At 42.4% G+C, this 13,656-nt stretch overlaps 1 protein-coding gene across 2 annotated transcripts in view; it reads left to right on the forward strand.

Moving 5' to 3' along the window:
* SLC24A2 (solute carrier family 24 member 2) overlaps positions 1-13,656 on the forward strand; it is a 252,276-nt gene that overhangs the window by 234,092 nt on the left and 4,528 nt on the right. For both annotated transcript variants that reach the window (XM_007469664.1, XM_007469665.1), the window contains one exon: positions 7,040-7,129. In XM_007469664.1, coding sequence (XP_007469726.1) covers positions 7,040-7,129 — 90 coding nt within the window. The remainder of the gene's footprint in view (positions 1-7,039; positions 7,130-13,656) is intronic.

The following is a 13,656-nucleotide window of genomic DNA, read 5'->3' on the forward strand; positions in this document are numbered from 1 at the left end:
TTCTGAATTCTTTCTCAGCTAGACTGCCTATTTCCTCTTCATTTGTTAGGTCTGGTGCATTTTTATCTCGCTCCTTCATCTGCTGTGTGTTTTTCCATCTTCTCATTTTGCTTATCTTACTGTGTTTGGGGTCTCCTTTGTGCAGGCTGCAGGTTCGTAGTTCCTGTTGTTTTTGAGGTCTGTCCCCAGTGGCTAAGGTTGGTTCAGTGGGTTGTGTAGGCTTCCTGGTGGAGGGGACTTGTGGATGAGGCTCGATCTTGTCTCTCTGGTGGGCAGGTCCATGTCTGGTGGTGTGTTTTGGGGTGTCTGTGGACTTATTATGATTTTAGGCAGCCTCTCTGCTAATGGGTGGGGTTGTGTTCCTGTTTTGCTAGTTGTTTGGCATAGGATGTCCAGCACTGTAGCTTGCTGGTCATTGAGTGAAGCTGGGTGCTGGTGTTGAGATGGAGATCTCTGGGAGTTTTTCGCCGTTTGATATTATGTGGAGCTGGGAGGTCTCTTGTGGACCAGTGTCCTGAAGTTGGCTCTCCCACCTCAGAGGCACAGCACTGACTCCTGGCTGCAGCACCAAGAGCCTTTCATCCACACGGCTCAGGAGAAAAAGTAGAGAGAAAGAATTAGTAGAAGTAGGAGGAAAGAAAGAAAGGAAGGAAGGAAGAAAGAAGGAAAGAAGGAAAGAAAGGAGGGAGGGAGGAAGGAGGGAGGGAAGGAAGGAAAAAAGAAAGAAAGAAAGATACAGTAAAATATAATAAAGTTATTAAATTAAAAACTATTTAGAAAAAAAGGGACGGATAGAACCTTAGGACAAATGGTGGAAGCAAAGCTATACAGACAAAATCTCACACAGAAGCATACACATACACCCTCACAGAAAGAGGAAAAGGGGAAAAAAATCATAAATCTTGCTCTCAAATCCACCTCCTCAATTTGGGATGATTCGTTGTCTGAAGGAGGGAAGGAAGGAAGGAAGGAAAGAAAGAGAAAGAAAGAAAGAAGGTAAAGTAAAATAAAGTTATTAAAATTAATTATTAAGAAAATTTTTTTTTAAAAAGGACGGATAGAACCTTAGGACAAATGGTGGAAGCAAAGCTATACAGACAAAATCTCACACAGAAGCATACACATACACACTCACAAAAAGAGGAAAAGGGGAAAAAAATCATAAATCTTGCTCTCAAAGTCCACATCCTCAGTTTGGGATGATTCGTTGTCTATTCATGTATTCCACAGATGCAGGGTACATCAAGTTGATTGTGTAGCTTTAATCCGCTGTTTCTGAGGCTGCTGGGAGAGATTTCCCTTTCTCTTCTTTGTTCTCACAGCTCACAGGGGCTCAGCTTTGGTTTCGGCCCCGCCTCTGCATGTAGGTCGCTGGAGGGCGTCTGTTTTTTGCTCAGACAGGACGGGGTTAAAGGAGCTGCTGATTCGGGGCCTCTGGCTCACTCAGGCTGGGGGGAGGGAGGGGCGCGGAGTGCGGGGCGGGCCTGCGGCGGCAGAGGCCACTGTGACGTTGCACCAGCCTGAGGCCTGCCGTGTGTTCTCCCTGGGAAGTTGTCCCTGGATCCCGGGAACCTGGCAGTGGCAGGCTGCACAGGCTCCCCGGAAGTGGGGTGTGGATAGTGACCTGTGTTCGCACACAGGCTTCTTGGTGGCGGCAGCAGCAGCCTTAGCGTCTCCCGCCCGTCTCTGGTTTCCGAGCTTTTAGCCGCGGCTCGCGCCCGTCTCTGGGGTCCGAGCTTTTAGCCGCGGCTCGCGCCCGTCTCTGGAGCTCCTTTAAGCAGCGCTCTTAATCCCCTCTCCTCGCGCACCAGGAAACAAAGAGGGAAGAAAAAGTCTCTTGCCTCTTCGGCAGGTCCAGACTTTTCCCCGGACTCCCTCCCGGCTAGCCGTGGCGCACTAACCCCTTCGGGCTATGTTCAAGCCGCCAACCCCAGTCCTCTCCCTGAGCTCCGACCGAAACCGAAACCGAGCCTCAGCTCGCAGCCCCGCCCGCCCCCGGCGGGTGAGCACAGGAGCCTCTCGGGCTGGTGAGCGCCGGTCGGCGCCGATCCTCTGTGCGGGAATCTCTCCGCTTTGCCCTCCGCGCCCCTGTTGCTGTGCTGTCCTCCGCGGCTCCGAAGCTCCCCGCTCCGCCGCCCGCAGTCTCCGCCCGCGAAGGGGCTTCCTAGTGTGTGGAGACCTTTCCTCCTTCACAGCTCCCTCCCACTGGTGCAGGTTCCGTCCCTATTCTTTTGTCTCTGTTTTTTCTTTTTTCTTTTGCCCTACCCAGGTACCTGGGGAGTTTCTTGCCTTTTGAGAGGTCTGAGGTCTTCTGCCAGCATTCAGTAGGTGTTCTGTAGGAGTTGCTCCACGTGTAGATGTATTTCTGGTGTATCTGTGGGGAGGAAGGTGATCTCTGCGTCTTACTCTTCTGCCATCTTCCCCTCCCCGATTTTTTTTTTAAGGTATACATCTAGTTTCAGAGTAATTAGTACTCCCACTTGCTTTTATTTACACTTCATTTATATGCAAATTATATGACAGTGTTTGTTGAATTATGCATACTTCCAGCTCAGATAATTAATGGTGGGCTTCACTTTTATAGTTTTCTTAAATTAATGGCTTTATTTTAGAAGCACAAGAACTGAAATGCAAACCTTAATGAGGAATATGTCTTTGATGAAAATTGAAAATAATAAAGGAAACAAAGACCCCAAAAGTTTTATTTTCTCATGGCCTAGGATGGATGTTCTTACAAAACAAGAATGCATCTCATGAGATATCAAAATATGACCCATCAGAGCTAGGAAGGTGCTTCAGAACCCAGCTAGGTTTTTGCAATTTCTATCATGCATTGGTTCATTTACCAAGTATTTATTGTGTCTACTATGTACCAAGCACGGTTCTAGCAAGGATGGAGTGATTGAGGCCCTGAGAAGTTGAGTGACTTGTCCAAGCAAAACCAGCTAATAAGAAGCAAAGCCAAGACTCTAGGCCATACCTCTGCAGTCACTTTCACCTCCCTGAGTTTCAGTTTTCTTATCTCTTAAAAATCAAAATGAGCTTAATATTGTCTAATAACATCTGCCATTACTGTCCAAGCACTTGTTCTGTGCCAGGCAGTTTGCTAGACACTTCACGTGCGTGAAATCCTCAGAACTACTAGACATTGTCATTCCTCCCATTTTACAGAGAAAGAAACTGAGATTTAGAGCGATTAAATAATTTGTCTCGGGCTTCCCTGGTGGCGCAGTGGTTGAGAGTCCACCTGCCGATGCAGGGGACACGGGTTCGTGCCCTGGTCCGGGAAGATCCCACATGCCGCGGAGCGGCTGGGCCCGGGAGCCATGGCCGCTGAGCCTGCGCGTCCGGAGCCTGTGCTCCGCAATGGGAGAGGCCACAACAGTGAGAGGCCCGCGTACCGCAAAAAAATAAATAAATAAATAAATAATAATAATTTGTCTCAGGGCACAGAGCTGGTAATTGATGAGCAAGGATCTCAGTACTCATCATAGTAATCCAGAGACCATACTTTTAATCTTTAACAGGATTGCTTTGGAGAACTGTTAAATATGTATGCCCCCAGAACCTTGCACAGAGGAGATGCTTAGTGAATATTTGTCAAATTTAAATGTTAGGAGATGGCCAATTTGTGCGACCAGCTAATGTCCAGTAATGTTTTTTAAGCCAAGAAAATATCACTCTGATGTACTAAAAACTTCTAATGAGAACATCAGCTGTCAATTATACAAGTAAACCATCACATTGGAACCAAATGGACACATGTGCCGGCCAACATATGGATACAATTTGCTTTTTGCTAATTGGTATGAGGTCCATCCCAGCAGATGTCAGGATGAACCGCCATTACTAACCATAAATTGACACATCAGACCTTGGCTTCAGGAGCTCTTTTCTTCCTTCCAATGAGACTGGTAACTAAATAAGAGTACACGTGCTACTGGGCAGTGATAACTGGAATGAGACCACAGAGTCCAAAGAAGGGAAATAGTCCAGAAAAAAAACGAAAGAAGGAATTACCTGGGCTGTGAGATTGGAAATGGTAAGGTACTTTGACAGTCGGGGAAACACTTAACCAAACTGTTGATGCATGCAAGGTTGATGCTTCCAAAGCAGGAACAATATGGGAGGCTGGGTGAGGCAGACGGTTGTACAGCTGGAATGCTAGTCTGTATTTCCCTGAGGCTCTTTATTTGCTGACATTCAGAGCATAGGCTAGTATGATGATGATGATCATTATGTGTCCAAAGTCGGGTATATTTTGAGCATTATTGGCCCTGTCTTTCTTTAGGAATGAGTATAACCTAGATTCCTAACATCTAGGAATGCGTGCTTATATAGTCAGAGAGACCTAGATTTGAATTTCATGTCTAGTTCAAGATCTGGGTACAGCGTAAGTGCCCAGCCTTTACCTACCCCTAGTTAATGATGAAGACCTGAAATTTTACAAAGAAAAAATATTTTTAAACCTTTTTCTTCAATGAGTTCCTAATCCAATACTAGGTACACTTAGATGTCCACTAATGACTAATTGGCTTCTTGATTAAGACTCATAAGCATCAAATTTTGAAACACAGAGGTTTTCAATAATATGTTGGTGTAAACTTAGCACCTTTAAATCCTTAGTCCGATTCCTTACTTTCTGCCTTTTGACTGGGAATGGTCTATGGTTCAGGGGTGATATTTTTTAGATGAGAAATATGTTCAAATAATTTGATTCTGACTTGTGATGCTGTATCAATGAACAGACACGCAAAGGTACAAAAAAATTAAGTAATAATAAAATAATAGTTACATACTTAGTGAGCGAGCTAACCTGGAAAGGGGGCATACCTATGAAATGAGGACTCTCCCAGGATATCCAGTCCATGTGCCATGTCATAAAGTGTGGAGATGGTACTCCGTTCCCTCCCAGGATGCTCAAAATCAAGCTAAGGATTGGCTACTGCTCAAACCACATGGGTGGTCTCACATCACAAGAGGGGGCCCTTCTCTTCCCTGTGAGCCCTCATCACACCTAGGATCCTGAAACAGTGACTTGTGGCCAGAGGAAAAGAATAGGGACTCTAATCAGCTAAATGCCTTGCCTGGGAAAAATTGATTTCTTGGCACTGGCAATTCCAAGGCTCAGGGAATCTGGTCTCCAGAATCCAGCTGAACCCCTCGCTTTAAAGGAATTTGCTTTCAAAGTGAATGTCTCCACTTTGAAAAATTGATGACTTTTTTCCCATAACCCATTAAATAGTGCTTAGGTCCCCAGAAGGAGTCTGAGTCTTTGGCTGAAATATTTTCCTTCTAAGAAAGGGAAGGAGTAGGGGGAAGCATTTAAGAATAAGGTTGTGGCTACTCACCGTGGTTAATGCTTTCCCCAATTTAATCAAGCCCACTGGTCTTCCAGACATCCCAGCTAACAAAAGGCCCAAGAAAAACCACAACCACTGAAAGAAAGAAATGGTTATTGTGAAATTTAATAGAACCATGTGAATGATAATGAAAACATATATTAAAAACTTGAAATTTAATAGAAAGAACATAAGCCTGTTTGGGGCAATAGACTGTGTTCATCATTAAAGATATTCAAAAGATTACCATATACAGGTTTATCTTTTCCTTTTAATGAAGCTCTCAAAAGCCATGGCAGAAGTGTTCTGTGTGACTGCCCAAGGTCAGCTCTTCAGACAAGTGAGATAGCTTTCATCCAGGTCAACTCCAGGATTCATTTCTCTGGACAAAATTGGATGGCGTTATCAAAGCAAAAAATTATTGTTTCTCAAAGTGGAAAGCTTTGAAATAAAAAGTGTTTGGCAATAATAAATCATAGACTCTCTGAAAGCATTCTGTTATCTGAGCATGTTTTAAAGGATCCCAATTTTGCAAAAAGGGCATCAACAGGACACCACTACCATCCAGTGCAAGCATGGATTTCCCTATAGTGGGATGGATAAGAAACACTGCATTTTGAGTGTCTGATTTTGGCTGATGTTTGAAAGAAACTTTAAAAGTGCTCATACTGTAAGCCTGAGATTGCACAAAGCCCAGGGCTAGAAGCATAATTGGATATAACATAGTTAGCGGTGGAGAACAGGAGAAAAAGCATTCCCAAGAACGTCTACTGTGCCACCCCCGTAGAGAGCAGCACAAGTGAGCATCTGCTGTTGATACTTGTGTGGCTCCAACGTCCTGGAGACTGGCCATCCTCAGGAATCTGTATTAATTGTGGTGATGGCTCCTTCTGTGTGGCTTTTCCTCATAATTCATGGGACCGTAAAATGAGCCAATGTAGTTTGGAAACTATTGATCCTTCTTGTTAAATGTAATTAATCCCGTAGGCTTTCTGGCATATGGATTATTAGGATACGTGGGTTGAAGCAACAGAAACTGATTCTCATGAAATTGAAGAGAAGGTAGAAAAGGGAGCAGGAGAGGGAGACAGAATGTGGGGAATTGAGGGATGGAAGGCAAGGCTGAGAAACCAAGCCTCGGAAAGGGCAGGAGCAGAGAGCCTCTGAGAAACCAGCAACAGGAACAGACATTCTCTTCAAAAGACTTCCATCTCAGAAACTAGCTTTGGGATGGTTTGGCTTCCACCAATTTCACATTCTCAAGAGAGAATCTTAACGTCCCAGCTTGACCAACGCTTGGCTGGCTGGCTGGCTGGCTGGCTGATTGATTGATTGATTTAATTTTATTTATTTTATTTATTTTTTGCGATACGCGGGCCTCTCACTGTTGTGGCCTCTCCCGTTGCGGAGCACAGGCTCCGGACGCGCAGGCTCAGCGGCCATGGCTCACGGGCCCAGCCGCTCCGCGGCACATGGGATCCTCCCAGACCGGGGCACGAACCCGTGTCCCGTGCATCGGCAGGCAGACTCTCAACCGCTGCGCCACCAGGGAAGCCCGGTCATTTATTTTGCTTTGCTAAGTCTACCAGGACTGCAGGCAGTGAGGGAGAAGTAGCTGGATTGGTGGTCTTAGCTTTGAGCTATCAGATCACCTCAGTTAGCACTCACATTCTCTCCTCTTTCTGGTTCTCTTTCAGTCATCAAGGAAGTTTTTTCCCATCACGTTCTTCGGCTCCATCACCTGGATCGCAGTATTCTCTTACTTGATGGTCTGGTGGGCACATCAGGTAATACCTTGAGAGTGGCACACATCTGCCTGGCTTTTCTCTTGGTTGCTAAGTGGCTAACCGGTGTGTTTGCTTTCTGAAACTGTCACAACAGTATTGCGTCTAACAAATGACATATTCCAGGACTAAAGGAATTTATTCCACTTAACTTTCCCTCGTCTCCTGGCGTTTCCCTATAGTGTGGACTCAAATCGGCATAGCCCCAGACAGCCATGTGGAGGAAAGGCAAGTCTCACTGCTTCTTGCCCTCTAAAGCCTGAACCCAGGCCAAGCCAGGCCTGGAGGAATGTCAGAGTTTTTCCTGGCTCAGCAGCACTTACTTTCTCTTGGGCAGCCACTCACCTCATGTTCTCATCCAACTGGCTCTTAGGGAAACTGGAGACAAAATGGTCTCTTCCTTGAGCCTCCATATACAAAAATGATGATGTATTTCCCTTTTACTACTTTTAATTCAATACCAGTCATAATGCCCATCACCAGAATAAACTCTCAGGAATTGTTTGTTGCAACAGATGAATGGAGGAATGAGATGCAAAGGTCTTACGTTCTCAAAGATAGTAATGGTTACCGTTATTGATTGAATGTATACTACATGCCAGATAATTCACATCCCTTTGTCCTTGTGCATGGGTATAATTTCTATGAGGGAGGTACTATTATTATCCACAGTTTGCAGATAAAGAGTTAAGCTTAGAGCTAATTTAAAAAAAAAAAAATGCCCAGGATCATTTAGGTAGTAAAAAGCAGGACTGGGATTCTAACCCAGCACTCTGCAGCTCCAAAACTCATGCTTTTAATCTCTATTATAAACTACATAAATTCCAACTGCCCACTTGTATTCTTTGTCTAATATACCCTTAAAATTATTATACTTCTTAACAGAAATAAAATATAGCAATTTGAAATAAGGAAATATACACCAAGGACATAGTGGATAGAGTTCTCAACAAATGCTGCTGGAATAATTGGATTTCTATATGCCAAAATAAATGAACTTAGACATTTACCACCTGCGATACTCAAAAATTAACTCAAAATGCACGACAGTTCTAAACGTAAGAGCTAAAAACATCTAGAAGAAAACAGAAAATCCCCATAATCATGGGATAGGCAAAGAGTTCTATGATGTAACACCAAACCATGATCCATAAAAAAAAAATTGATTAACTAAATGTCATCAAAAGTAAAACTTCTGCTCTTTAGAAAACCTCATTTAAAAAATGAAAAGACAGGGAATTCCCTGCCTGTCCAGTGGTTAGAACTCCACACTCTCACTGCCGAGGGCCCAGTTTCAGTCCCTGGGTGGGGAACTGAGATCCCATAAGCCACGTGGCACAGCCAAAAAAAAACCCCCCAAAATTGGAAAGACAAACCACAGACTGAGAGAAAATATTTGCAAATCATATCTCTCTGATAAAGCACCTGTATCCAGGATATATACAAAGCTCTTAAAGCTCAATAATAGAAAGGCATCTTAATGTTTAAGATGGACAAAAGATTTGGGTAGATATTTCACCAAGAAAGGTATGCAAATGGCTAATAAGCACAAGAAAAGATATTCAACATCATTATTCATTAGAGAATGCAAATTAAAACCACAGTGAGATACCACTTCACAGTCACTTGGATGGACATAATCAAAAAGACAGAAAATAACAAGTGTTAGAGAGGATGTATAGAAATTGGAACCCTGATATATTTCTGGTAAGAATGTAAAACAGTGCAGCCACTTTGTAGAAAGCTTGGCAGTTCCACAAAATGTTAAGCATAGAGTTACCATATGATCCAGTGATTCTACTGTCTATATACCCAAGAGAAATGAAAACATCTGCACAATTTATACACAAATGTTCACAGCGGCATCATTCATAATGGCCAAAAAGTAGAAACAATCCAGGTGTCCATCAACTTGTATGGGTAAATAAAATGTGGTATATCCACACAATGGAATATTATTCTCCAGTAAAAATGAATGAAATACTGATACATGCTACAGTGTAAATGAACCTCTAAAATATTATGCTAAGTGAAAACAGCCGGTCACAAGAGATCACATGCTGTATGATTCCATTTATATGAAATGTGAATAACAGGCAAATCTGTAGAGGCAGAAAGTAGGTAACAGTTGCCTAGGGTTGGGCGGGGCTGGAGGGCAATGGGAAGTGACTGCTAACGGGTATAGAGTTTCTTCTTGGAATGACGAAAAATTGAACTTAAATTCTGGTGATAGTTGCACAACTCTATAAATATACTAAAAAACCGCTGAATCATATACTTTAAATGGGTGACTTTTAGGGCATGTGAATTATATCTCAATAAAGTTGTTTAAAAATAAACATAAGGGGCTTCCCTGGTGGCGCAGTGGTTGGGAGTCCGCCTGCCGATGCAGGGGACACGGGTTCGTGCCCCGGTCCGGGAGGATCCCACATGCCGCGGAGCGGCTGGGCCCGTGAGCCATGGCCACTGAGCCTGCGCTCCGCAGCGGGAGATGCCACAACAGTGAGAGGCCCGCGTACCGCAATCAATCAATCAATCAATCAATCAATCAGTAAAAATAAACATAAGATACCACTTCACAACCATTAGGATGACTACAACCAAAAAGACAGACAATACCATTTGTTGATGAGGATGTGGAGAAACAGGACTGCATATATTTGTCAAAGCTCACAGAACAGTATGCTCTTTTTAAAGGGTGAATTTTACTGTATGGAAATTACGCCTTAATTTTTTCAGAAAGAAGATACGGCATCACTAACAAAATCCACTGGAAATGTTGGCTGGTAAACCAAGCATTATTCCTACAAGATATTTTATATTATTCCTATCACAGTTATTTTACTGGCATTTGACCTCAGATTACTCTTCCTTAATATTTCCAAAAATCCTCGGCCCCCTGTAAAGTGCATAAAGAGAAGCCTTACTAGCAAATAATGAATGAGAAGTTTCTTTCTTTTCTCCAAAGAAATGCTTTTCTCTTTCAAAATATCCAGACGGCTGATCAAAATAGCAGATTCTGTTCTAAGTCTGTAGCTCTAATTCTGTCATTTGTACTTTTAAACTGTAAAAGCTATAAAGATAACAAGTGCACCATTTAGTGCTCAACTATTTTGTTATCCACAGTTTTACCAATAATAAATGCTATTTAATACAGTTATTTGGCTACTGTTAGGCCAAAAATAAATGCCTTCACATAAAACACTGTACATACTTTCCTTTAGTTTGGGGAGTTTTTTGTTTTTGTTTTTACATCTTGAATCTTCATCTTAGTAAATTTCATGGGTGATGAAAACCTGTGATTAAAATCTATCCCGCATCTAGTTAATTGGATGTTAATTCTCCGTTAATGCTAAGAGTCAGATACGACCTCATGTCTCATTTAGCCAATATGACATTTTGCAGATCCTCACTAAACCACAGCAAGGAACTGGATCATGGAATATTGGAGCAGCACTGGATATGGATTCTGAGTGGCCTCGTTATTTATTTCTATTAGGAAACAAAGGAATTCCCCCAAGAGACTACTGAGGTCCTTTCTAGCTGTAAACTCCTCTGATGCTCCCCGATTTGATCAGAGTGCTGTCCCATCCATGCACCCATCACCTTGCCTGTGACTCGCTAAAAGCCCACTTCAGTGAAATAGACTCAAAATGAGCTTCTGAAAACTAGTTCTCCTTCAGTGAAAGTGTTTCTAGAGCCACCCAGAGTCATCAGGGTTTTGATGTTCAGTGAAAATTCGTCATGATTCATGTGACTTCCCACATTGTAAACTGACCCTGCTAAACCAGCTTCTGTCCCTGCTGCCGGAACCGAGGGCTGCACTCTGATATGTTGGAGAGGGAGAGGAGTAGTGTCTGAGTTATCACAGCTGATATTTATTGAACATTTTCTTTATGCCTGACATTAGTTGCTATTTGCTTTATATGCATCACCACATGTAATCATCCCAACAACTCTGAGGGTAGATATTATTATCCCCATTTTACACATGAGAAAAACTGAGACTCAGGGAAGTTGGCCACTGTGCCCAAGGAGTGGCAGGCTAGGATTTGCACCCAGGGCTTTTTGTACCACATGCTAGCAATCTTAACCACACTACCATTAACACCTCTCTTCAGTTTCTGCAATTTTCTGTCAGTAGTGGCATTCAAACTCCAGATACAAATTTTTTTTTAAATAGTCACTGCTTTAAAACTCCCTCTAAGATTTTAAATTACTAAGAACGTATTAGATAGTTTGGAACTTATTGAGGGCGACAATCATTTAGTCAGCATCTTCACAGTCTTTGAAAATGTTTCACTCCACGGACTTCCCTGGTGGCACAGTGGTTAAGAATCCTCCTGCCAATGCAGGGGACACGGGATCGAGCACTGTTCCAGGAAGATCCCACATGCCACGGAGCAACTAAGCCCGTGCGCCACAACTACTGAGCCCGCAAGCTACAACACCTGAAGCCCGCGCTCCTAGAGCCCGTGCTCTGCAACAAAGAGAAGCCACCGCAACGAGAAGCCCGCACACCGCAACGAAGAGTAGCCCCCGCTCGCCACAACTAGAGAAAGCCCGTGCGCAGCACCAAAGACCCAATGCAGCCAAAAATAAATAAATAAATTTGTAAAAAGAAAATGTTTCACTCCAAATCTAACAAAAAATGTCATCAGGGAGAATATTTTGCTCAAATAGGGCACTTTTGTACAAAACTCTTGTTTAACTTTTTCTAGGAGAGTCAGTAAAAATCATGCTAGTAAAATCATCTAAGTATGCAGATTGATTTGTTTATTCAGCAAATAGGTATTGAGAGCCTACTATGTACCAGGCTATGTTCTGCTTATTAGGGAGACCATAGTGATGAAGGCCATGACCCTGCTCACGTAGATGTCACTTTCTAATGGGGAGCAGTGAATCTGTGCACCACGAGGATAGGTAAACTAGTTCAGCTCACCAGGCTCTAGAGCAAGAGTGACCATCAAAATAAAAATAGCTCCCAACTATGTTTTTAAGCTAGTGGGAACCCAGCTATTCCTATAAATCGAAACAGAGATTTAGAAATAGGTTTATTCTGGAAACAGACCCAGAGACATAGAAAACAAACTTATGGTTACCAAAGGGGAAATGGGGGGGAGGGATTAACATAAACACACTACTATGTATAAAATAGATAACCAACAAAGACCTACTGTATAGCACAGGGAACTATACTCAATATTTTGTAGTAACCTATAAGGAAAAGAATCTGAAATATATATATATATATATATATAAAACTGTACACTTGAAACTAACTTTGCTGTACACCTGAAACTAACACAGCATTGTAAATCAACTATATTTCAATTTTTTTTAAAGAAATAAGTTTATTCTATTCCCCCAAAACCTTTATTCTTACATGCTACTTTGGCCCTTTACATTTTCTCAAAAAAATGCTGGACGTCATCAGGTAGGAAACCAAACTGAAAGAATTGTCGTAAAGGTTTTCAGAACTGCAGTTCACCAACTCCAGAAAATACATAAAGCTTTTAAAAGAGAGACAACAAGAAGACAAACACATTTCTCAAGCGACTGGAGGAGCATACATTGAAGGCTAGACCAACTGTCCAAAAGAGAAGTCATCAGTCTTAAAAGGCAAAGACCAAAAGAATATAATAAATGTCCCCCTGTCACTTTTCAGTGATGACACACATCATTGTCAAACCCATTTACAAAGGGTTTTTCCATAAATTATAATTTAGTCCTCACAACCACCTTATAAGGTAAGTATTATCGTACCCACTTTATGGATCAGAAAACGAGGATAAAAACATAAGTAACACAACTGTGTGTTATATATGAAAGTTGTTAAGAGACTCAATCCTAAGAGTTCTCATCACAAGGAAAAAGAATTTTTTCCTATTTCTTTAACTGTATATCTGTCTGAGATGATGGATGTTCATTAAACTTATATGATAATCATTTCATGATGTATATAAGTCAAATCATTATGCTCTATACCTTAAACTTATGCAGTGCTGTATGTCAATTATATCTCAATAAAACTGGAAGGAAAAAAAAAAAGAAAGAAAGTGAGGATCAAAGATATTGCCCAATTGGTCCAGTTAGCAATAGGTCAAGTACTTAATAAATTCCAGAGCCAGACCTTAGACCAAGGTCCTCTGATTCCCTAACTTGCTTTCTCCATGGCTGCCTTGCTGATTTACAGTCCTGTGTTACCAAACCCAAAAACACCCAAAATCAAGTTTTCTGTGAAAATGGTAGAGTCTAAAAGTGTTTAAGAGTGGGTTATAGACACTAGGAAATGTTAAGGAAAAATGGGAACACTGGGTCTTCAATGATAAATCCAGGGGCAAATCTGCTACAGGATTTGGTGCCATTGTCAGTGTCAGGCACTGGCCCCTGTAGCCAATGACCAATTGGCATTTATAACTCTGATCTTCTGCTTCCCCTGCCTGGTCTTAATAAAAACCATATAGAGGGGCTTCCCTGGTGGCGCAGTGGTTGTGAGTCCGCCTGCCGATGCAGGGGACACGGGTTCG

The sequence above is a fragment of the Lipotes vexillifer genome, unplaced genomic scaffold (assembly GCF_000442215.2).
Source record: "Lipotes vexillifer unplaced genomic scaffold, Lipotes_vexillifer_v1.1 scaffold1116, whole genome shotgun sequence".
Classification (NCBI taxonomy): Eukaryota; Metazoa; Chordata; class Mammalia; order Artiodactyla; family Lipotidae; genus Lipotes; species Lipotes vexillifer.